At 47.8% G+C, this 25,053-nt stretch overlaps 2 protein-coding genes across 2 annotated transcripts; both read left to right on the forward strand.

Moving 5' to 3' along the window:
• Nucleotides 1-5,180: 5,180 nt before the first annotated feature.
• LOC126987794 (uncharacterized) lies at nucleotides 5,181-10,367 on the forward strand. Its single transcript, XM_050845129.1, has 4 exons — nucleotides 5,181-5,749; nucleotides 7,684-7,798; nucleotides 7,948-9,080; nucleotides 9,354-10,367. Exons 3-4 carry the CDS (start codon nucleotides 7,961-7,963, stop codon nucleotides 10,127-10,129), a joined length of 1,896 nt encoding a protein of 631 aa, XP_050701086.1. The 5' UTR covers nucleotides 5,181-5,749; nucleotides 7,684-7,798; nucleotides 7,948-7,960; the 3' UTR covers nucleotides 10,130-10,367.
• A 7,522-nt stretch (nucleotides 10,368-17,889) lies between these two features.
• LOC126987798 (coiled-coil domain-containing glutamate-rich protein 1-like) lies at nucleotides 17,890-20,335 on the forward strand. The gene is made up of 2 exons (XM_050845137.1): nucleotides 17,890-18,055; nucleotides 19,111-20,335. The coding sequence occupies exon 2, from the start codon at nucleotides 19,620-19,622 to the stop codon at nucleotides 20,076-20,078; it is 459 nt and encodes a 152-aa protein (XP_050701094.1). The 5' UTR covers nucleotides 17,890-18,055; nucleotides 19,111-19,619; the 3' UTR covers nucleotides 20,079-20,335.
• Nucleotides 20,336-25,053: the final 4,718 nt, after the last annotated feature.

A 25,053-nucleotide genomic window follows, 5' to 3' on the forward strand; every position in this document is an offset into this window, starting at 1 on the left:
CATGGGTAGGAGAGGCTGTCTCTTGCTGGTGGTGGTGGCGGCGGCGGCTACTGGTGTTCTCTCCGGATCTCTCACCCATATCGGCGGGGGCGTGGACGGCGCCTCCGATCACCTCACAAGACAGAAGCGTGAGCCCGGCCGTCCCACCGCCGTCGCCTACGCCAGTGCCAGCGGCAACGGCGGCTGCTCGACTTGTGGCGGCAATGGTGGGCACGGTGGTGGAGGCTTTGGAGGCGGAGGTCATGGAGGTGGCCACGGAGGAGGCCACGGAGGAGGCCTTGGAGGCGGAGGTCATGGAGGAGGCCTTGGAGGAGGCCTTGGAGGTGGCGGTTTTATAATAGGTTTTGGAGGCGGCGGCCTTGGAGGCGGCAGACACCACAAAGGAGGAGGATGTGTGGGAATACACTGCGGTGGAGGATTAGGAGGAGGAGGAGGAGGAGGAGGAGGAATAGGAGGAGGAGGAGGAATAGGAGTAGGAGGAGGAGGAGGAGGAGGACATCTTGGTGGCGGGAGTGGGTGTGGACATGGTGGATGCAATGGAGGGGGACACCATGGCGGCAACGGATGTGAAAATGGTTTATGCGGTGGAGGCTGCAGTAGCGGAAGATGCAACGGCGGGCATGGTGGTGGCGGCGGGGGGTACAGCGGCTCCTGGAGTGGCGCGGGGTCCTTCAGCGGCTCCGGGACGGGGAACAGATGGCGTCGCTCCCCACACAAGAAGAAATCAGCTTCAAGCTCCGCCAGTGCGTCAGGAACACTCGAAACGCCGCGGGTCACCGTCACCGGCTCCTTCAGCGGCTCAAGAACCACCACGAAGAGAGGCCGACGATCACCTGATGAGGACGCCATGATGCTTCTCTCCGGCGGTCGGACGAAACGTGAGGCCAAGAAGAAAGGATCTGCGTCAGGGTCCTTTAGCGGGTCAGCCTCCGTCAGCGGGTCAGGTTCAGGGTCAGGGTCCGCGTCAGGCTCCATCAGCGGGTCCTTGAGCGGCGGGAAGGGCAGCGGCTCCGCGTCAGGCAGTGGCTCCTTCGGTTCAGGCTCCGGCAGTGGGACGATATCAGGAAGTGGATCGTTGGGTGGAACTGGCTCAGGTGGAGGTAGCAAAGGGCATGGGGGTGGAGGAGGTCACGGTGGTGGAGGAGGACACGGTGGAGGTGGAGGTGGAGGACACGGCAGTGGAGGAGGTGGAGGACTTGGTGGAGGTGGAGGTGGAGGACACGGCAGTGGAGGTGGTGGAGGTGGAGGACACGGCAGTGGAGGTGGAGGACACGGAAGTGGAGGAGGTGGAGGACTTGGTGGAGGTGGAGGTGGAGGACACGGCAGTGGAGGTGGAGGACACGGAAGTGGAGGAGGTGGAGGTGGAGGACTTGGTGGAGGTGGAGGTGGAGGACACGGCAGTGGAGGTGGAGGACACGGAAGTGGAGGAGGTGGAGGACTTGGTGGAGGTGGAGGTGGAGGACACGGCAGTGGAGGTGGAGGACACGGAAGTGGAGGAGGTGGAGGACTTGGTGGAGGTGGAGGTGGAGGACACGGAGGTGGAGGAGGAGTTGGAGTTGGAGGTGGGGGAGGTGGAGGACACGGTGGAGGAGGAGGTGGAGGACACGGCAGTGGAGGAGGAGGTGGAGGACACGGTAGTGGAGGAGGAGGACTCGGTGGAGGAGGAGGTGGAGGAACAGGAAGCTCTGGTGGAGGAGGTGGAGTTGGAGGTGGCTCTGGGGGTGGATCAGGTGGTGGAGGAGCAGGTGGAGGAATAGGAGGTGGAAGTGGAGGAGCAGGTGGTGGGTACGGTGGAGGAGATGGTGGCTCAGGCAGCGGACTTGGTGGTGGAGGGGGTGGAGGAGGAGGTAGTGGAGGAATAATAGGTGGGGGAGGAGGCAGTGGAGGAGCAGGTGGTGGATACGGTGGAGGAGATGGTGGAGGTGGAGGAATTGTTGGAGGTGGTGGAGTTGGAGGGGGATCAGGTGGAGGAATTGGTGGAGGTGGAGGTGGTGGAGTTGGAGGGGGATCAGGTGGAGGTGGTGGAGTTGGAGGGGGATCAGGTGGAGGTGGAACTGGTGGGGGTGGCGGAGTAGGAGGGGGATCAGGTGGAGGAATTGGTGGAGGTGGAGGTGGAAGTGGTGGAGGATCAGGTGGAGGTGGAAGTGGTGGAGGATCAGGTGGAGGAATTGGTGGAGGTGGAAGTGGAGGAGGATCAGGTGGAGGAATTGGTGGAGGTGGAAGTGGAAGTGGAGGTGGAGGAATTGGTGGAGGTGGAGGCGGAAGTGGAGGAGGATCAGGTGGAGGAATTGGTGGAGGTGGAGGAGGATCAGGTGGAGGAATTGGTGGAGGTGGAAGTGGAAGTGGAGGAGGATCAGGTGGAGGAATTGGTGGAGGTGGATCAGGTGGAGGAATTGGTGGAGGTGGAAGTGGAGGAGGATCAGGTGGAGGAATTGGTGGAGGTGGAGGTGGAAGTGGAGGAGGATCAGGTGGAGGAATTGGTGGAGGTGGCGGAGGCGGTGGAGTAGGAGGCGGATCAGGTGGGGGAATTGGTGGAGGCGGTGGATCAGGTGGAGGAACTGGTGGAGGTGGTGGAACTGGTGGGGGCGGTGGAGTAGGAGGTGGATCAGGTGGAGGAATTGGTGGAGGTGGAGGGGGATCAGGTGGAGGTAAGGGAACTGGTGGAGGTGGAGGTGGTGGATTTGGTGTGGGAGGTGGAGGTGGAGGTGGTGGATTTGGTGTGGGAGGTGGAGGTGGAGGTGGTGGATTTGGTGTAGGAGGAGGAGGAGGTAAAGGATAATATGGTGGCGAAAAGGTGGCGGAAAAGGTGGATTAGGCGAATTGGAACATTCAGTGGATAATCTAATATTCAGGCGTGGATGGAGTGGATAAACAGTCACTCCACCTCTCTCTCTCTCTCTCTCTCTCTCTCTCTCTCTCTCTCTCTCTCTCTCTCTCTCTCTCTCTCTCTCTCTCTCTCTCTATCTATCTATCTATCTATCTATCTATATTTATCTATCTACCTTTCTTTCTACCTAGCACTCCACATTAAACAGATCCACCCTTTCTCCTTCAAGTCCACCCTTAGTCCACTCATCCACCATGTGTCACTGGACTCCTAACCCATCCACTCCACTAGCTAGCTCCACATGGCCACAACCAATCCCCTCGTCCTCCTCTCTCGCCAGCTACTCGTTATCCACTCGCTGATCCACTTTGGCCCATCCACATGTCCTTTGTACTAAGACGAGAGTGTTGGCTATACTTTAATCCAGTGAATATATGATTAACACAACACAACAACAACACAAGACAAGAACAACACACAACACAAGAATAGAGAGAGAGAGAGAGAGAGCAATTTTTTCATCATCTCGGGCATATCTTTTTATTTTATTTTTGTTTTATTATCTGTGTTAATAGGATAAAGGAATGCCGTAGGAAATGGTAATGGGAATAAACTCATGTATCAGCTAAAATTGTAAGCAGGCAAAGCTGAAAACACACACACACACACACACACACACACACACACACACACACACACACACACACACACAGAGACAGCATTAAAACAAACACTTACACATTTTTCACTTTGATGTTGAACTAGTACCTTTAAGTTACTCATTTAGAAAAAGCAACCACTGAATTCCATGCCATGAAAATAAAGCATTAGCCATATATAGGTCGCCTCGTTCTCTCCACTTGCTTAATTTTGCACCGAGAACTTAATTGTTTCCCGTGTCGGTCAGAAAGTTTGTGCTCTTTTCATTATTATTTTCTGCATGAATGTTGTTACTTTTTAATGATAATCTTGTGGTTTGATCTATAGGCATGATTACCATTTATTCGATGTACTTGTTAGTCACTTAAATATATTCCCGAGTGTACCTTCGCCTATGTCTGTATGGAAACAATAAAAGCTTTGTGTCAGTTGTCCTTTACTTTCATTCACCAAGGGCCTACGACGATCACCAAGGGCTCGTAACTGAACCTTCCAGGAACACTTCAAAACTGTCTCACGTAGCTGACTGCTCTTTCGGCCACCTCTTCGGATTCTTTACGGGAGCAGCGAGTAGCGGGCTTTTTTTTATTGTTGTTTCCTTTTTTTTTGTGCCCTTGTGCTGTCTCCTATGCTGTAAAAAAAGGTATGGAAATAGGGAGCAACTACAACAACAAAAAATATGATTAAAATGATTGTTCAGAGTGTAATCCAGTCAATAAATATCGCGGGAAGCAAGCAACTCCTGCGCATTGCGGCCTTCAGTTCAGCAGCTGCACCCCAGTGACCTTCATGGCGAGTATCTCAAAATTTCTTCATCTTCATCATGTAAGCAAACCGTGTGTTACCTCATCATCCACTTGTTGGCATAAGGTTGCCTCCGAAGTGGTGAGTTCTCCGAAAGACGGTGTTTGCATGGTGCCACATCCTTGTCCTCTGCTGGATTTTTTTCTCCCCTACCGATAGGCCAGGCTTAGATGAATATCCAGTTTTTGCCCCTATATTGCAATCTCTGTATGTAGTTCCTTGTGCAGGGGGCTTCGTGGTGCAGTGGTTAGCACACTCGGCTCACAATCGAGAGAGCCCGGGTTCGATTCCCTGGCGGAGTGGAAAAATTTGGGCGGCTTTTCCGATACCCTACGCCCCTGTCCACCCAGCAGTGAATGGGTACCAGGTATTAATCGGGGGTTGTGTCCCGTCTCCTGGGGTCTGTTCCCTTCTCCTATAATACCTTCCCCTTCTGTCTCTCTCCGGCATATGACCACATGTTGCGCCGACTAAACGAAACCTTCCTTCCTTCCAGTCCCTTGTGCCTGCCCCCTGCCTTTGTACCTCCATGTGCTGTGTGTGTGTCAATAGTTTTATAATCTGTACTGTACATTACCAACACTCTGTACTCCCTGGGGGAAGGAATGACACGCTCCTCCCGTCTCCTTTGTTGTGAAATCAGCAATGAACTTATCAATCAATCAATCTTACCAATAAGTGATTCTCTCCTCGAGTCGTGCCGTAGGATAATGAGAGACAGCAAATCTTTCACACTTGAATCCCGTTATTGTTTTCTTGCCTAGGGGTTGGTTTAAAGGAATTACACTGACGTCACAAGCCGCGCCACTGATCAGCTGACCCTAGTAAGCTAGTTCCCTGTCTGACCGTGGCGGAATATAAACATCTCGCGGCGCTCGCCCTCCCGACACATAACATTCACATGCCTTGAGCTCCTCCTTATGGCTGGAGAAGTGATTGATGGTGTTCGTTAATCAAACTGTGTTCTTGATATGTTGAACACTGATCAAGCGGGTTCTAATGCGTGTTTCTTTAGGTTCACGGTACAGAAGAAGGGTCAGACTACCACCAGGGTCATAAAACTACTCCTGGAAATGCCCACAACTCCTACGAAAGCCTTGTCAAATATGTGTTCTTGGGTGGCGAAATGTCTCAAAATACGACCCTGAATGTCTCTCGATATATTGAGAAGTGCGCTGAAATAAGTAATCTACACCCACGGAGCAGAACCGCGGCACACATCAAAGGGCATGACAACTCCATAGTGGCGATCTTCCAGACTTACTCCAGTGACATTTCCGGTAATTGCCAGTATTTGAAACGGTGTATATAGTCACAGAGAATAATTGAGAGCACAGAAAGTCTAAAATCCTACAAATACTGAATTGCTGGCTGGGTTAGTGAGTTGCTTGTAAAAGACATTCAACGCGGGAATGGTGCTACAATCTACATACCTATGTAAACTTCATAACAGGTAAGGTAATGTATCTTAAAGCAGTTTGTCTGTTCACGGGTTGTGTAATTCCCATATGAATCAGTTAGTTGCAATATTTCACACACACACACACACACACTGGTAAATTAATATGTTCGCTTCAACCGAGAGGTCCAGGGTTCGATTCCTGAGCGGAGTGGGGACAGATAGGGAGTCTCCTTTAATCCGTGCCCCTGTCCACCCAGCAGTGAATGGGTGCCGGGTGTCAGTCGGGGGTTGTGTCCCGCCTTCCGGGTGTGTATGGATGTGAGGTTTCAGCCGTGCCCTGTGATTCGGTGAGCTTGCTGGCTGGCGATCACGAGTCTATCGCGTGGTCGGACTGTGGTGAATGGTGAATTACACACACTTGCACGCGCCCATAAATAATATATACAGCTGAATGTGTAATTTATGTAGGTAATTACAGACCTACATCTTTTTTTCATTACAAGATATCTGTCTGAGCAAAAGAAAAAAAAAATACGCTACTTGAACAAAGAGTAAAAGAAAATAGTAATTCTATAATGCAGTCAATATAAAATGTTTAGTAATAATAAGACATAATCCGTGAACTTTTTTTTTTCTTTTCCGTGGGTTCCCATGTCTGGTCACGGAGAGGTGAGACAGGGAGCCGGACTGACAGTGCTGCGTGCTGTCACTCCTGCCCCGCCAGTGTGTCCGCGGTGCACTGACCTCTGTAAAGAAATGTCTCAGCTCTTCACTGGGCCTATGTACCGCGATGTTAAACGTCCTCTTCGTCTCCAGTTCGGGAGGTCATCAGCTCGAATCCAGAAGGTATATTAGCTTTTTGATGCGAGGCCATGCTACCTCACAGACATATCCAGACCACGTAGTCTCATAAGTTAGGTGCATGTCTTTGAGGGCTGTGCTACCCCCCCCCCCCTTGGTGTTCCTTTTGAAAAATGTCCCTCAAGTTGGGATTGATTGTTGCTTATCTGGAGAGTGCATGGATTGTCTTCGTTCACTCGACAATGGATGAAAAGTGTCAGCTGGTAACGGAAGAACTCGAACCCAGGACACCAGGATCACACTTGTCGGAGAGAGTAGAACAGATGAAGAGTAACAGACGGAAATAACTGATGTAAACAGACTCAAGGGAAGGGCGTTCACCGGATGGAGTGATGAAATAATTAACAAACTTACGGGAAGGTTACATCAAACTGGTAAACTAGAACCACAAAACATAAACAAATGCGAACGTTTTGGAGGAGAGCCATTTCCTGCAGTGGAATACAACCCGCCGCCGCCGCCGCCGCTGATGGTGACGTCATGATCAGCCACTGCGTTTGATGTATTCATGCAATCAATAGATATTTTTAACCTGTTAGCTGCGGGGTCATGTTTCTTATAGGCCCCTCTAAGCGAATTAATGAGAAAAAATCATCACTCACGCAAACCATTTCATAATATATATCAACGCATTTGTGATCAGTCTATACATCATCTATTTTGCGGGGATTATATCATGGCAAAAATTTGGCCAATCGCTGGTACACGGTAAAGCCACAAATTTGGCCCGTCGCTGGTACACGGTAAAGCCACAAATTTGGCCAATCGCTGGTACACGGTAAAGCCACAAATTTGGCCCGTCGCTGGTACACGGTAAAGCCACAAATTTGGCCCGTCGCTGCTGCCGGGTTACTCATCGCTATGTTTACCTATTATGCATTGTTCCTCAGCCCCTGTCTCTCGGTGGCCTCCACGTAAAGGCCTGACGTGCTTCCCGCTAAAAGGCGTCATGGGCGGCCGTGGCATTGCTTACACGGCCCTTGCTTAACCCTTCCTTCTGCGAACACTCCCGAGTTACCTTCCTTATCCTCCAAACATTGCCGACTCACCATTGTTGCCTAAATAAATACCATGCCACTCGGTCAGTCGCTGGGCAAACTTAATCAACATATCACCGGGGTTATTTAAGGCAGAGGTGTGTGGCCGCCGGCAGTCTGGGTGCATCGGTAGGCCCGCACGGTAGCCAAGACGTCACGGTCCTCCTCACGGCGCTGACTGTCTACCTTGGATCTGCTCCTCATCTTGTAAGTGTCTTTAACTTTTGATGGACAACGTATCTCCTGCAGTTTTTTGGGGAAAAGATGTGTAATGATCAGATATCCTTGTTCCAGTCACTTGTTGCTTTCCTCAGTGCATCCGCTTATAGGTGGAATTAAGACGAGTTTCTTCACAGGCAGGGAGCAGCCATGCACCGGCGGGCAGGGCTGGTGCTGCTGCTGGCGGCGGTGGTGGCCGAGGCGCTCCACACAGACGCAGCCTCCCACGCGCGCGCACGGCGACACGACCTCTTTGGCAACCATAACCATAATCACAACCACGACCACGACCACAACCATGATCACGACCATACTTTCGACCATAACCATGACAGTGGATCCCTCACGAATAAGCCTGGCGTCGGCGGGAACCAGGGCGGCCATAACACTGGCGGCTCGCTCACAAACAAACCTGGCGTCGGAGGCAACCAGGGCGGCTTCAACCCCGGCGGATCCTTGACCAACAAACCTGGCGTCAGCGGGAGTCACATCCAGCGGCGGTCACCCAGCCACGGACACGCCACCAGCTACCCAAGAGCCAAGAGGGAGGCCGAACCAGGAGGCGGCAGCAGAGGCGCGAGCGGGGCCTGGAGTGGCTCATTCAGCGTCAGTGGCTCTAAGGGCTCCGGCTCAGGGTCCTCCAGTGGCTCCTTCAGTGGGTCCAAAGGGTCCGGCGGCTCAGGGTCCATTAGTGGCTCTTTCAGTGGCTCCAAGGGGTCCAGCGGCTCAGGGTCCATCAGTGGCTCCCTCGGTGGCTCTGGCTCTGGCTCTGTTAGCGGGTCGTTTGGTGGTGGTGGTGGTGGACTAGGAGGTGGTGGTGGACTAGGAGGTGGTGGTGGACTTGGTGGTGGTGGAGGTGGAGGACATGGTGGTGGTGGTGGAGGGGGAATAGGAGGTGGTGGAGGTGGAGGCATTGGAGGTGGTGGAGGTGGAGGCATTGGAGGTGGTGGAGGTGGTAGCCATGGTGGTGGTGGAGGTATTGGTGGAGGTGGAGGCCATGGTGGTGGTGGTGGAGGGGGAATAGGAGGTGGTGGAGGTGGAGGCATTGGAGGTGGTGGAGGTGGTAGCCATGGTGGTGGTGGAGGTATTGGAGGTGGTGGAGGTGGAGGCATTGGAGGTGGTGGAGGTGGTAGCTATGGTGGTGGTGGAGGTATTGGAGGTGGTGGAGGTGGTAGCCATGGTGGTGGTGGAGGTATTGGTGGAGGTGGAGGTGGTAGCCATGGTGGTGGTGGTGGAATTGGAGGTGGTCATGGTGGTGGTGGAGGTATTGGTGGTGGTGGAAGTGGAGGACATGGTGGTGGTGGAGGCATTGGAGGTGGTGGAGGTGGAGGACATGGTGGTGGTGGAGGTATTGGTGGTGGTCATGGTGGTGGTGGAGGTGGAGGACATGGTGGTGGTGGAGGTATTGGTGGTGGTGGAAGTGGTGGACATGGTGGTGGTGGTGGAATTGGAGGTGGTAGCCATGGTGGTGGTGGAGGTATTGGTGGTGGTGGTGGAGGTGGTCATGGTGGTGGCGGTGGTATTGGTGGTGGTGGAGGTGGAGGACATGGTGGTGGTGGAGGAATAGGTGGTGGTGGTGGTGGTAGTCATGGTGGAGGTGGTGGAATTGGAGGTGGTGGTGGTGGAGGAATTGGTGGTGGTGGAGGTGGTAATCATGGTGGAGGTGGTGGAGGTGGAGGACATGGTGGTGGTGGAGGTGGAGGAATCGGTGGAGGTGGAGGTGGTAATCATGGTGGAAGTGGTGGTATTGGAGGTGGTGGAGGTGGAGGACATGGTAGTGGTGGAGGTGGTGGCTTCGGCGGAGGTGGAGGTGGTGGATTCGGTGGAGGCGGCGGATTCGGCGGTGGATCAGGAGGTGGAGGAGGTTTCGGTGGGGGTAGTGGATCAGGAAGTGGAGGAGGTTTCGGTGGAGGTAGTGGATCAGGAGGTGGAGGAGGTTTCGGTGGAGGTAGTGGATCAGGAGGTGGAGGAGGTTTCGGTGGGGGTAGTGGATCAGGAAGTGGAGGAGGTTTCGGTGGGGGTAGTGGATCAGGAAGTGGAGGAGGAGGAGGTGGAGGAGGTTTCGTTGGGAGCATCGGAGGTGGTGGAGGAGGTTATGGAACAGGAGGTGGAGGCAGTGGAGTAAGTGCTGGAGGAGGGTGCCTCACTAACAAGCCTGGAGCTGCCTGTGCCGGAGGGGGAGCGGTACAAGCTGGGGGGAGTGGGGGAGGATACGGTGGGGGTGACGGGGGTGCGTGGGCCACAGGGGGCGCCTTCACCTCGGATGGCTCTGGGGTGAAGGGCCTGAGGGTGGATGTAAGGAGTGGAGGTGATGCCTAGTTCTTACTCCACCTGTTTCATTTTGTTTCGTTTTCTCCTTTTCTTTGATTAGTGTCTCGTCTCATGTTGCATTAAAGTGTGTGTGTGTGTGTGTGTGTGTGTGTGTGTGTGTTTGTAATGGTGTTTGTAAAAGTATAAAAATTTGTATCCACTTTTGTATTTTGTTTTCACGTTTGAGATTCTCCATGTTAAAGGTTTCCATGTCGTTTGATGTCAATGATAAAAGAGAAAAATATTATCTTAAGTGTTTCGTCCATTTCCTGTGTTTATTAAGACCATCAATCAGAGAGACGCCTCATACTTCCCCTTTTCTTTCTTCTTATCAATCGTCCAGGTGTCGACAGGAAGCAGATTAGAAGTGTTGATATCTAGGAAAAAAATATGTTGGCTGAGAAGTAAAGATCCATTTATAGCACAGGCCCAACACGATGCACTTATTGAGTCGAAAAAAGAAATAGATACGAAGAAAAAAAATGTTGGTTGAGAAGTACAGCTCCATCTATTTCACCGGCCTAAAACGAAGCACTTATTGAGTCGAAAAAAGAAATAGATGATGAAGAAAAAAATGTTGGTTGAGAAGTACAGCTCCATCTATTTCACCGGCCTAAAACGAAGCACTTATTGAGTCGAAAAAAGAAATAGATAATGAAGGAAAAAATGTTGGTTGAGAAGTACAGCTCCATCTATAGCACAGGCCTAAAACGAAGCACTTATTGAGTCGAAAAAAGAAATAGATACGAAGAAAAAAATGTTGGTTGAGAAGTAAAGCTCCATTTATAGCACCGGCCTAACACGAAGCACTTATTGAGTCGAAAAAAAAGTAGAAAATGAAGAAAAAATGTGTCACAGTCATGAGGTCCTATTTTTTTTTTCTTTGTGGGAGCAGCAAGTTGTCGGGGGTATTTTCTTTACATACAAAATTGATAGGCCTCTTCTTTTTTTTTTTTTTTACAACAAAGGAGACAGCTCAAGGGCACAGAAAAAGGAAACAATAATAAAAAAAAAGCCCGCTACTCGCTGCTCCTAAAAAAAGAAATTAATCAAAAGAGGTGGCCGAAAGAGAGGTCAATTTCGGGAGGAGAGGTGTACTGAGGTGTCTTGCTTCTTCTTACCGTAAAAACAATAGCACAAACAATCATCATTTTTATCACAGCGGCGCAGTTAGATATCATCCGTTGTAAAGATGAAGAAGAGAAGGAAAGTGTAGGCCATCGCTGTGTTGTTGACTCCACGGATTAGTAGAAGTTTGGCAGTGTTGGTGGAAGATAATCTGAAGTGAGTTGTCTCATTAGCACGTCTGTTCTCCGCGTCACCTCGCCACACACACGAGGTAGAGAGGCGCGCTTAGTGCTTGGTCACCCCCCCACCACACACACACACACACACTACTACCTCTACTACTACCACCACCACTACTACTACTACTACTACTACTACTACTACCACCACTACTACTATTTTGTCACTATTTTTCGTACCGTCCTTGACTTAAGAGCTTTCGGATTTAATGCTCTCCATGGTCATATGAGCCCAAGATAAGGATAAACTTGTGTGTCTGACTCACGCACGTACGAACCTTCGCTTCCACACGCCGGATATGATGGACCGCCAAGAATGTGCACCTCTTGCGTCACTCGCTCCTCAGTTACAAATATGATTATGATCCTTTTACTCCACATGTGATTATGACATAGATACAGTTGCTTTATGGAGCTCGTGATTGTTTGCAGAGGGAAACGACGAGGAAATGCCTGCGTCCTTCCCTTGGCGCGTCGCGGGAAAGGCAAACAAGCGGTGGATAGCAGAAGGTTATGTTTGGTCTTAATGAGAAGCGTTAAAAGGGAATATACATTTTTTTTCACATAAAACAACGGCGATTTAATTGACTCGGAAATTTGAGGATACCTTTTTTTACAGCAAAGGAGACAGCATAAGGGCACAAAAAAGGGAACAACAATAAAAAAAATAAAAAAAAACGCTACTCGCTGCTCCTGTAAAGATTCCGAAGAGGTGGCCGAAAGAGCAGTCAGTTACGTGAGATGAGGTGTCCTGATACCTTCCTCTTGAATGAGTTCAAGTCGTAGGCAGGAGGTAATACAGATGACGGAAGATCGTTCCAGAGATTACCAGCGTGAGGGATGAAAGAGTGAAGATGCTGGTTAACTCGTGCGTAAGGGATTTGGACAGTAAAGGGATGAGCTTGAGTAGAAAGTCGTGTGCGTGTGCTTTGGTTCCCCTTCATAAGAGAACTCAGAAGCACTAATGGCACTGGAAGCAAACTTGTGGGCAAAACACTATCCGCGCGTAGCCTCGGTGCTCATCTCCGACCCACTGGCCCTCGAGGCTGTGGAGGGTGAAAACTGAACCCACTACCCGGGACACAGTGTAACATCTGGCTTACCACACTTAGCCATCCCCAGGTGTCTCCAAGTACCCATTTATTGTCTATCCTGAAAGAGAGGATGAACAGCTGGGTGGGGAGTGACAAGCCCTCTAAGACTGCTAATGCCGGTGTGGTGTCATGAGACGTCCGGTATCGTGAGACATCCCATCCTGAATACATACATGAATTTCGACACGGTATCGTTCTTGTCGGGATCTTTCCCACCCAAGTTTATTTATTCTATTATAAAAGGAAATGATGACGCATGTTTGTATATAACTAGGAAATCAACAATCACTCTTCCTCTTCTTGTGACTAATAAGCTTTGCATCGCTTTTTAGGTCCTCCTTGGTACTTTTTTACGCTTAATGCTTCACTTAGTCACTCTATGATAGTAAATTTTGAGTTCCGCGATGCTAATTTAAGGATGGGATGTCTCACGATACCGGATGGCAGATGACACCACACCGGGACCCGAACCAAGGCTCGCGGATTTATAGCTAGGCGCGCTAATCACTACACCACGGAGACGCTGCTAAGATAGGAGTGATAAGGTTATATTTGACTCTTTGTGAGAGAGGAAAAAAGGGAATTTAAAGCAAGGATATCATGTGTGTTATATTTTTTTGGTTTTCTTTCATTAAAAAAAAACAAAATAGAAAGTACAAAAAGAAAAACATTGGAGAGAGCCCTGGTCTATCATGAGGCCCATATTCTCAAACATTTTGGGGCTCACACACACACACACACACACACACACACACACACACACACACACACACACACACACATTTGACCGGGCTTTCGTGGAGGTTGAGGGCATTTCCATGGGTAGTTTTATGAGGTTAGTGATATTTTGGCAACACTTCTGCATCATGAACGTGGACAAAAAAATCAAGAGAGCCCTATTAATCCCCGTCGCGGCCTTTGGAAATCCGGAAGCATCTGGGAATACGGGTTGAAGGTCTATATATGGGCTTTGCGAAGTCTACATATACCAAGTCAAGTCACTCTGCTTCAAAACTGCGACCGGTACGCGCAGGAGGCGGTTTTAGGGCGGAGCAGCGGGATGACGTCACTTGGAGCCAAGAAAAAAATACCCGCCAGTTCAGGGGTGACTAAAGTTGGGGCCGTGTGTGCACTCTGGATGTACATTCTCGCCTCCTTTCACAGCGCGTTCAGGCAAGCCACTGACGAAAAAATGTCTTTTTATTGTGCTATTGCGTGACTATAATTCCAATGCGTACAAACGGCGGTGTGGGGTGTGAGGGAGGACATGTTGAAGTGATTGATTTAAATTAGTCCGCCTTTCCTCGTTTTCTCTAAATCCCTGTTTCTACATTCTCTAGTTTGGCTCCAAGCAGTGTCACGCATAAACCACGCCTCGGCCGTGTCTCTTCCCACAAACTTTCCTATGACTTGACTTGGTGTATATAGACTTAGCGGGCCTTGATGTAGAGGGCCGGGGCGTGGAGAGTTTGGCCGTCCGTGGTCAGCCCTCAACGCCATCACACAATACCAGGAAAACGCAGCCAATTCTTTTCTTACTTCAACGATGATTTCCACATTCTCCTTTTTTTCCTCTCTCTGCTGTCTTGTTTTTTTCACTCTCTCAACCCGTTTATTTGTTTTATTCCATGACGAGGACAAAAAATAAGTTACATCCGCGTTATAATAAAAGGAAGGAAGGGAAAGGTGTTTGTGTGTGTGTGTGTGTGTGTGTGTGTGTGTGTGTGTGTGTGTGTGTGAGGGGGGATGTGAAAAGGGAAAGAGTGTGAAAGGGGTGAGTGTGTGGGGGGAGGAGTGTAGGGGGGAAAAGGGGAAGGATGTGTAGGGGAGGGGGGAAGAGAGAAGGGTGTGAAAGGGGGAGTGTGTGTGTTGAAGGGGAAGGGAAAAGGGTGTGAAGGAGGAGTGTGTGTGTGTGTGTGTGTGTGTGTGTGTACACTCCGATCACATTTCTTCCCCTGTTATTTCCACCGTACCAAAACCTTTCATCGATCATTTTGCTTCACTTTCTAAAACTATTTCTATTATATTTTTATCACCCAAAATCTTGACAATTTTTTTTTGTTTTTTTTTGTATGTGTTTGTGTGTGTGTTCTCGTAATGGCAACTTTCCGTAGATTATATACTTGTTTACACTTATATATTTTACATACATATTTACAATCATTTACACATTTTTCCTCTTTGTGACAAATCTGAATAGTGTGAGCATGTCTCCTATTTTTCTTATATTTTACATCGTTGAGTGGCGCTTTTTCCCTCATCAATCTTCGGTTTCTCATGATCTTCTTTTCACGTCCATGGTGCAGAAGCCCTGTCAAACTATCACTAACCTCATAAAACTCCCCATGGAAATACCCACAACCTCTACGAAAGCCCTGTCAGATGTGAATGTGTGAGCTCCGAAATGTTTTAGAATGTGGAACCTAACAGTGGACCAGGGAGCTCAGATTTTCTCTCTCCAGTGTTTTTCTTCTTGTACTTTCTAGTTGTTGTTTTTAAATGGAAATACTAACACAACCTCCATGGAAGTCCTGTCAAATGTGAGTATGTGAGCTCCGAAATGTTTTAGAATGTGGGAGCTCACGGTGGACCAGGGAGCTCAGATTTTCTCTCTCCAGTGTTTTTCTTCTTGTACTTTCTAGTTGTTGTTTTTAAATGGAAATACTAACACAACCTCCATGGAAGTCCTGTCAGATGTGAGTGTGAGCTCCGAAATATTTTAGAATGTGGAACCGGACAGTGGACCAGGGAGCTTAGATTTTCTCTCTCCAGTGTTTTTCTTCTTGTACTTTCTAGTTGTTGTTTTTAAATGGAAATACTTACACAACCTCCATGGAAGTCCTGTCAGATGTGAGTGTGTGAGCTCCGAAATGTTTTAGAATGTGGAACCGGACAGTGGACCAGGGAGCTTAGATTTTCTCTCTCCAGTGTTTTTCTTCTTGTACTTTCTAGTTGTTGTTTTTAAATGGAAATACTAACACAACCTCCATGAAAGCCCTGTCAGATGTGAGTGTGTGAGCTCCGAAATGTTTTAGAATGTGGAACCGGACAGTGGACCAGGGAGCTCAGATTTTCTCTCTCCAGTGTTTTTCTTCTTGTACTTTCTGGTTGTTGTTTTTAAATGGAAATACTAACACAGCCTCCATGAAAGCCCTGTCAGATGTGGGTGGGTGAGCTCCGAAATATTTTAGAATGTGGAACCGGACAGTGGACCAGGGAGCTTAGATTTTCTCTCTCCAGTGTTTTTCTTTTTGTACTTTCTGGTTGTTGTTTTTAAATGGAAATACTAACACAACCTCCATGAAAGCCCTGTCAAATGTGAATGTGTGAGCTCCGAAATGTTTTAGAATGTGGAACCGGACAGTGGACCAGGGAGCTCAGATTTTCTCTCTCCAGTGTTTTTGTTTTTGTACTTTCTAGTTGTTGTTTTTAAATGGAAATACTAACACAACCTCCATGAAAGCCCTGTCAGATGTGGGTGGGTGAGCTCCGAAATGTTTTAGAATGTGGAACCGGACAGTGGACCAGGGAGCTTAGATTTTCTCTCTCCAGTGTTTTTCTTCTTGTACTTTCTAGTTGTTGTTTTTAAATGGAAATACTTACACAACCTCCATGGAAGTCCTGTCAAATGTGAGTGTGTGAGCTCCGAAATGTTTTAGAATGTGGAACCGGACAGTGGACCAGGGAGCTTAGATTTTCTCTCTCCAGTGTTTTTCTTCTTGTACTTTCTAGTTGTTGTTTTTAAATGGAAATACTTACACAACCTCCATGAAAGCCCTGTCAGATGTGGGTGGGTGAGCTCCGAAATATTTTAGAATGTGGAACCGGACAGTGGACCAGGGAGCTTAGATTTTCTCTCCTCAGTGTTTTTCTTTTTGTACTTTCTACTCATCTCACTGTCAAATTTTCTATCCCATTTTTTTCATTGGTGCAGTTCTTAAATGTGGGTTCCATACTGCAGATATTTTCTTTCTCACAGCAGAGGGAGCAGATAAACACGTAACAACACTCACCTTTTTGCACCTGTCACTCGGGATATCTGTCTGTCCCCTTCGTAACCTCGTCTGGACACCTCTCATTCCCTGCGCACACCTCCACTCGGGCCCGGCTCACCTGTAATTAAGGAAACACTAAGTCTTTCCCTCCTTAATGAGTTACTGCATGGATATCTTCTTTCGCAGCTTATTTTCATCCATACCTGTAAAAACTGCTTTCCTTACATGTGAGTTGCCGGTACTACTCGATAAAGATGAGTATAATATGGTATTTTTATTAGGACGTACGACACGCGTTGTTTGCAGAGGCTCCGTTGGTTTGGTTCTCCACGTCCGTGTTTGCAGAAGCCTTCCTCGTGGACTCCCTTGAACGATCATCCGCGTCCTCAGTTCGGGGAAGAGGAGAAATCTTTGTGGGATCCTTATTTAGCCTCTGACGTCAGTGGTCGTGTTTTCTATTCCCTTTCACGACCAAGTGACTCCGAGAGGGAGGACGCGCACCCCGGCCTCCCCTGGGGAACTCCGTCTCGCATCAACGGATCTCCCTCAGGGTCATGTTACAGTGATTGCATATGTGGAAACTAGGCAGGACACATATTTACCTAATGTAGATGTAAATATTATCATGTGTACGCATCCACAGAGGTTGGTGTGAGCGTGTGTATATGTGTGTGTGTGTGTGTGTGTGTTTAGTGGTTAGGTAACTGTAATCGATGCATAGAAGGGAAAAGGATGAATCTGCCCCTCCTGCCTTTCGTGGCCTACACACACACACACACACACACACACACACACACACACACACACACACACACACACACACACACGCAGGGTACAGAAATGCGCACTGGAATTCCCATTGTCATCTTTTTGCTGTGCGCCTTGCTCCTGATGCCACACTTGCGTCCGAACTCACAAACTCTTCGGTGATAAACAAACCTTATGGAGATACTTCGACTCTTACTGGCGCAATGTGAATTAAGGGGCTATTACACTGGGCAAATTTTCCGTGGATCTTCAAGTCAAACCACGATTTCCGCTGGCGTGGCTCTCCTTTGTTTCTTGTTATTGCTACTGATGATGGTGAGTAATACCGTCTTCCTCTGGTGAAATCTACCGTAGCCTTGGAAGATCGTGGACACGTCAGAAAACCACGGAAATATGAGAACCACGCCAGCGGAAATCGTGGTTTGACTGAAGATCCACGGAAAATTTGCTCAGTGTAATAGTCCCTTAAGTAGTCCCCCATCCCTCCGAAGACACGCCAGGGATGCTATAACCGAGTGACGTAACAGGGACGAGGACGAGGCACCCACCCATGCAGGACACGCCTCAGTAAAATTCCCTGAGCCGTGGCAATGAAAGGTAAACAAAGGCAGATGGCTCTCGGGTGTTTAAAGTGCCGCCCAGGACGCAGCAGGCCAGTCGGTGGTGTGCGGTCGGCGTCTCTTCTTCCACACTCTTGGAAAATCCTCCTCTTGCTGGTGCTGCCGCTGCCGAAGTGTTCCAAGCACACGACGCCCCACGGACCATGAGAAAGTAAGTGTGGTCACCTCCCCGTAAAGACTTAATGGCGTATAAGATCTTGTATACCGTCATTGCTCCCTCCCGTGTAGTTTGCAGTTCTAATTTATGAGCTTTCAATAGTTTAGCAGTAAGTTTAAAGCAAGTTTTATTAAGTGGGCGCCGATTTCTAGCGTTACATAGGTAGATAGAGAGCGAAATAGATAGACTGGTAGAGATAGATAGTCATTGTCCCTCCCGTGTAGTTTGCAGTTCTAATTTATGATCTTTCAATAGTTTAGCAGTAAGTTTAAAGCAAGTTTTATTAAGTGGGCGCCGATTTCTAGCGTTACATAGGTAGAAAGAGAGCGAAATAGATAGATTGATAGAGATAGATAGTCATTGTTCCCTCCCGTGTAGTTTGCAGTTCTAATTTATGAGCTTATAATAGTTTAGCAGTAAGTTTAAAGCAAGTTTTATTAAGTGAGCTCCGATTTCTACCGTTACATAGGTAGATAGAGAGCGAAATAGATAGATTGATGGAGATAGATAGTCATTTCTCCCTCCCGTGTAGTTTGCAGTTCTAATTTATGATCTTATAATAGTTTAGCAGTAAGTTAAGCAAGTTTTATTAAGTGGGCGCCGATTTCTACCGTTATATAGGTAGAAAGAGAGGGAAATAGATAGACTGGTAGAGATAGATAGATAGGGATATATAAATGCAAGCGTAACTATAATTTCAATCTGCCAAAATGATCAAACAGCGTATTATTCCCTGTTCTCAAAGCGTAACACTTTCCCCGACTACCTCCTACCTGGTATGCCGTCATTACTCCCTCCCGTGTAGTTTGCAGTTCTAATTTATGATCTTTCAATAGTTTAGCAGTAAGTTTAAAGCAAGTTTTATTAAGTGAGCGCCGATTTCTAGCGTTACATAGGTAGATAGAGAGGGAAATAAATAGACTGATAGAGATAGATAGATAGGAAAAGATAAAAGCAAGCGTAACTATAATTTCAATCTGCCAAAATGATCAAACAGCGTATTATTCCCTGTTCTCAAAATGTAACACTTTCCCCGACTACCTTCTCAGATTCATCATGGGCAGGTGGGCTTCAGCGTCCCTGCTGCTGCTGCTGGCGACTGCTCCCTACGGCGAGGCTCTAAATGTGCGCAGGAGCGGGTCACTCTCCAACAAGCCAGGCGTCAGCGGGGGCGGATCCATAGGAAGTGGTGGATCATTGACGAACAAGCCAGGCGTCGGCGGCGGATCTATTGGAGGAGATGGATCGCTGACTAACAAGCCTGGCGTCGGCGGCGGATCCATTGGAGGAGATGGATCGCTGACTAACAAGCCTGGCGTCGGCGGCGGATCCATAGGAGGCGGTGGATCACTGTCAAACAAGCCTGGTGTCGGTGTGTTTGCCTCAACGGACGGAAGAACGGGAGTCTGCAAAGTCTGTAGCAGTGGGCAGGTCGGGGGCAGCGGCGGGGGCTATGGTGGAGGCGGAGGTGGAGGTGGAGGAGGTGGAGGCGGCAGTGGAGGAGGTTATGGTGGCGGGGACTCACTTGAACACCAGGTAGGAGGGAGTGGAGGTGGTTATGGTGGTGGAAGTGACTCACGGGAAGAGCAGGTGGAAGGGGGCTATAGTGCTGGGGCTGTGGCGGGTGGATGGCAGGCCGGAGGAAGTGGAGGTGGATTTGGAGGAGGCGGCGTACAAGTTGGGGGAAGTGGAGGAGGTTTTGGTGGAGGAGACTCTGGGGAACACCAAGTGGGAGGGAGTGGAGGAGGATACGGTGGAGGCTCAGGAGGTCATGGAGGAGGAAGTGGAGGAGGATTCGGAGGTGGATCAGGCGGCCATGGAGGAGGAAGTGGAGGAGGATTCGGAGGTGGATCAGGAGGTCATGGAGGAGGAAGTGGAGGAGGATTTGGAGGAGGCTTTGGAGGAGGAAGTGGTGGTGGTTTCGGAGGAGGTGGAGGTGGAGGAGGCGGAGGAGGCGGAGGTGGAGGAGGAGGTGGAGGAGGAGGAACCACTCTCTACCCTCCAATCCCTTCCGTGACTCCTGTTTATTAAGAATTCCACTTCACGTCTTTCATCGGACATTAAATTCTAAGAGCAGAGTCCAAAAACATTATAAAAAGTCTCCCAAATATTCCACGTATAGAAAATGTACAGTAGAAACCTCAGATCAGTTTTATATAGCATCAGTTTTGTTCTCTGGTCAGACCTTCCACTGCTCTCATTCTTTGCTATTATGTTGATGTATCTCTCGAAGTATTGATTAACTGCACGTAGAAAGTAAACAGTTCCCATGCATTAGTCTTTGTTTATCAATGTGTTGTCCCTACCTTAATAAGTTCGTCTGTTATTGCATTAGTTTATCGTGCATGGGGTAACTTATCTATTTGTTTAACCCCTTGGAGACGGATTTCCTACAAGAACACATCACCAAGCTACAGGAGTGGAACAAAAAGGGGCCGTTCCAATTTAGTGAAGAAAAATGCGAAGTCATGCATCTTGGGAGGGGAAATCCAGCATACCAATACCACATGGGAAACACTCCACTACCCACCACAGAGGGACAGAACGACCTGGGAGCATATGTTACCAGGCTACCAGTGAAGGCGAAATCCGTGCCAATCGCAGCGGACGGGTTAATTTGTTTGCTTGGTGCTTTCTTCAACTGTATAGCGTCGTTGGGTCATGTTATTAGATAGAGGCGCCGTCAAGACCTCGAAGTTCATCTGTTGCTATATCAAAGTGTTTCTCGTGCATGGAATAACTTAATGGTTTGAATTGTTCCTTTGACGCTTTCTTCACCTGTATAGCGTCGTTGAGTCATGTTATTAGGTACAGAAGCGCCGTCTCAATTTCGAGCGCTGTAATTTCAAAACGTTACGGTGAGAATGAAGAATGACACCAGCCGGTTCTTGTTGATTTTGGTGTTACGAAGGTGAAGCGACTCGACTTTTCTTGTAAGCTTAAATTTATTGTTGGCTTAATTATCTGACACCACCTCAGGCCAACGGTAGTCAAGCTGATTATATTATCAATGTTTTGTGTTCGTTGTGGATTCTAATAGACATGGAATATTTTCTAAGGTATATTCATAACCCCTTCAGAAATATAGTCAGTTCCGGAATGCCAGGCGAGTGTTATGTATTTTTCATCGTGTTTAATATTACATGAGCGTTAAGGATAAGGATGTATCGTGAAAAATAGTAGAAGGAACATAATAAGATAAAGCAATTGATAGTGGAAACAATGTCTGAGCCTAGCATTTGATTTAACTGGAGTTCGCTGGCTTGTCTTGCGGAGTTTCTTGGTTGCTGTGCTCTCTCTCTCTCTCTCTCTCTCTCTCTCTCTCTCTCTCTCTCTCTCTCTCTCTCTCTCTCTCTCTCTCTCTCTCTCTCTCTCTCTCTCTCTACCTACCTTCCAACACCTTTATGCACGGTCCATCTACGTCCTGCCTCCTGAGTGCCTACGTGAATTCTGAAGTTGAGTCAAATTACTTTTTTTATATATATGTAATTTATGAAAGTGGTTTATTGTTCTCTGCTGATTGTATGACCATAGAATAATTTTTTTTTAACGCAGTAGAACAGTTTATTTGATTATTTCGTGTTAATAAAGATGAGTATCATTAAGTTTACAGGCTGAAGAAAAGAGGAAAAAAAGTAAAATTTATTATTATTTATTTTTCTTTCCGAGGGTGATGGTGAGCAGAAGCAACGTTTACTTAAATAATGAAAGGGAGTCCGGTTCAGGGAAATGATTGCGTGTGATAGGAAATAGCAGTGGGAAGGTTGGCTGCGAATGACCGGGCGTAGAGTAGTGTAAAAATATATAGGATGATGATAATAATAATAGAAATAAGAATAAGAATAAGAACATCAACGACAACAACAATATCAGCACGTGCGACTGACTGAGTTCCGCCATGACAGGAAAGTATCGCCTATCACCGATGATGAAAGTCTGCAGGAAAGGCTCCCTTAACGACACGGCCCATACGTTGTAAAGGGGACAGCTTATCATCGGGGGCAGCGGAGGTTCTCACGGTGATGACGCGCGGCGCAGGTGTTCACATTGCCACGGGTCTTCCTTTGACAACACCCGCCACGAACTTCCGCTTGACACCCGCCGCAGAGCCGTAGATAGAATAGAAGCCAGGCACGCTGACCACTACACCACGGAGGCTAAAAACAAAGCATGGAGCGTCATAACGTTTGTTACTAGCTTGACGGCAAACAGAGCCGTAGTAAATTTAAAGCTTATCGTGAGGCTCAAACGCTAGTCCTGCATCATTTCGTTACCACATAAGTGACATAACACAACTTCGCGGTCTCCTGGACTGGACTCCGCTACAAACTTTCCTTAGCCCACAGGAAAAGTGAGTCTCGCTACCTTTGGACCTACGAAGCTACGATAAACTCTCTCTCTCTCTCTCTCTCTCTCTCTCTCTCTCTCTCTCTCTCTCATGAAGAAATAATAATAAAAATAATAATCAATGCGTTTATTGGTGAACTAACGACCTTGCTTCCGGAGCGGCCCATATATAGGCAACAGTGTAATGCTACAGGCTGATGTTGATGATGATGATGATGTAATTAGTATTTTCTTATCGTATCCCATTCAACTGCTGTGAGTCCATCCCTCGGCTTTACGCAGTATCCCACATTACGATGACTGTCCCATACTTTCAGCTGTGTTCATTCACGCTCCGATAACTTCATAAACACATACACGCACACACATTATTTTTTCACCAGCTATAGTATTTTCATCATATATACATTTCTGTTATCCCGCCACCTCCGTATCGGCACGGCTTAATTAACTTAATTAACCCTACAAGCTACGAGGGTGACCACTTCAGGCCACCCCTCATGCAGGCACTTTGATCAAAACGATACACTTTTTTTTTTATTATCAAGTGTAAAAGAAAAACAGTCCAACAGATAAACGCAGAAAATACCCTAGATTAACATGTGATATCATTAAGAACCATATGAATCCTCGTTATTTTGCTATACACGAATATTTCGAGAAACCGACGCCAATCCCAAGACTTGCATATCTATACTCTTGGTAGAAGTTTATCTTGTTAAATACGCAACGACACTTCCGTACTACCGGTAGACTTACTGCAGGAGCCACCGAGCCACCCACACTCACACGCGGGAACCCTTTATCGTCATTCCATCTAATCTCAGACGGACGCACACGGTCGCACACCCGCCGTCACGTCACCAGTAGGCTCAGTTCGCCTCGCTGCAGCTTTGAATCCACATTTCCATCGTCTGTATGGGCCAGTCTTACAGTCCAGTACAGTACGTTTGTAAGCTCCCCAACCAAACACACAACACGACGAAAATTCCTTGTATAGTGTTTTTTTTCACATTTCTTACCTTCTTTTATGCCCTTGAACTGACTCCTCTGCTGTAAAAAAAAATATATATATACAAGGAATTTTCGTCGTGTTTTGTACCTGGTTGGGGAGCTTACAAACGTGCTGTACTAGACTGTAAGACTGGCCCTATGTCCTTTTGTCCACATATTTGTTATCCGCCAATCCACGTACCCTGGCTTCGATAAAAAAAAATGATCACACTTTGAACTTAATTCTTCCCTTCTTATCAGCCCGGAGCCTTAACTTTCGTCATTTCAACAACATTCCTCGCTACACCGCCTTAATCGTACATGCATGTACTCGTTCTTATAAACTCCATGTACTTTGTGTAGCATTAGCAATTGTTATATCATATCACTATATTACGTGCATATGCCAAACGCGAAGGAAAAAAAACTTAAGGCAACCCTGACTCCATTTTCCCTTAATTTTTTAGTAGCCCTCTTTAACCTCACCCCCGGCAACCCTAACCCCATTTTCTTTCAGTATCTTTTCCATTAAACCATTGTTCTTCTCTCTGTTAACATCCCCTAGCTTAAAACAAAATCCTAACCCTTATTTATACATCTCAAAAATAAGTGAATGTATAGGTTTTAATTTTAAGGCAACCCCCCCTTAAAGAATAATTACAAGCCGAAGAACAAGACGCCATGACGATTCCGCCAAGAGGTCGAGAAATTCCTCTCGTCAGATTTCAGCGGGCCACCACGCCGACCGCTAGAGGCAGAGAATGGCAGTGTGAGACGGGCGTTACCTCCCGCAGCCACCCTCTGTGAATGATCTGGACCTTTACTCTTTGACGGTGTGGTCTGATATCCATTTTGTATAGCAACTCCTCTGGTTAGTCTACCTGTGGCATACGCTGATATTTATTGACTGGATTCCTGTGGTTTCCGTCACTTCATTAAATTACCCGGGTAAAAGAGGGTCTAAGGGTTGTATTTTAAAACATTTCGTCGCCCAAGTTCACATATTTGACATGGCTTTCGTAGGAGCTGTAGGCCTTTCCAGGGGTAGTTTTATGACCCTGGTGGTAGTTTGGGCCTTCTTCTGTGCCATGAACCTTAAAAAACACTCATGAAAACCCGATTGATCCGTGCCTGATGGTGGGCAATAGACACACTGCTAGGGAGGACGAGGGGGGCAGAGACTGAGGGAAGACATATCGCCACCCAAGAACACATATCTGACAAAGCTTTCGTAGGAGTTGTGGGCATTTCCAGGGGTAGTTTTATGACCCTGGTGGTAGTTTGACCCTTCTTCTGTGCCATGAACCTTAAAAAACACTCAAGAAAACCCGATTGATCCCCTCTTTGACCTTTAGAAATAGTTGATGTGAGAAGCAATGGTGTCTTAAAATACAGCCCTAAAGCACTCACCTACTGTTTCCTGCTTGTATTCTTGTAAGACAGAATCGTACTATTGGAAAAACTGTGAGTCACCGTAACTAAACCAAATACTGGATAAATCACTTGTGTGGGTGAATCAGAGTATTGACAAGCCCACACATTTTTACTGACGCACAATAGGTAAATCTGATCGGTGCTGAAAACTTCATTATCTCTATCGCAACAGGGGTGGATATCCTTCCTGAGCCCCCCGTGCATGTGCCAGGTGTGTT

This window comes from Eriocheir sinensis, chromosome 66, assembly GCF_024679095.1.
Source record: "Eriocheir sinensis breed Jianghai 21 chromosome 66, ASM2467909v1, whole genome shotgun sequence".
NCBI classification, from domain to species: Eukaryota; Metazoa; Arthropoda; class Malacostraca; order Decapoda; family Varunidae; genus Eriocheir; species Eriocheir sinensis.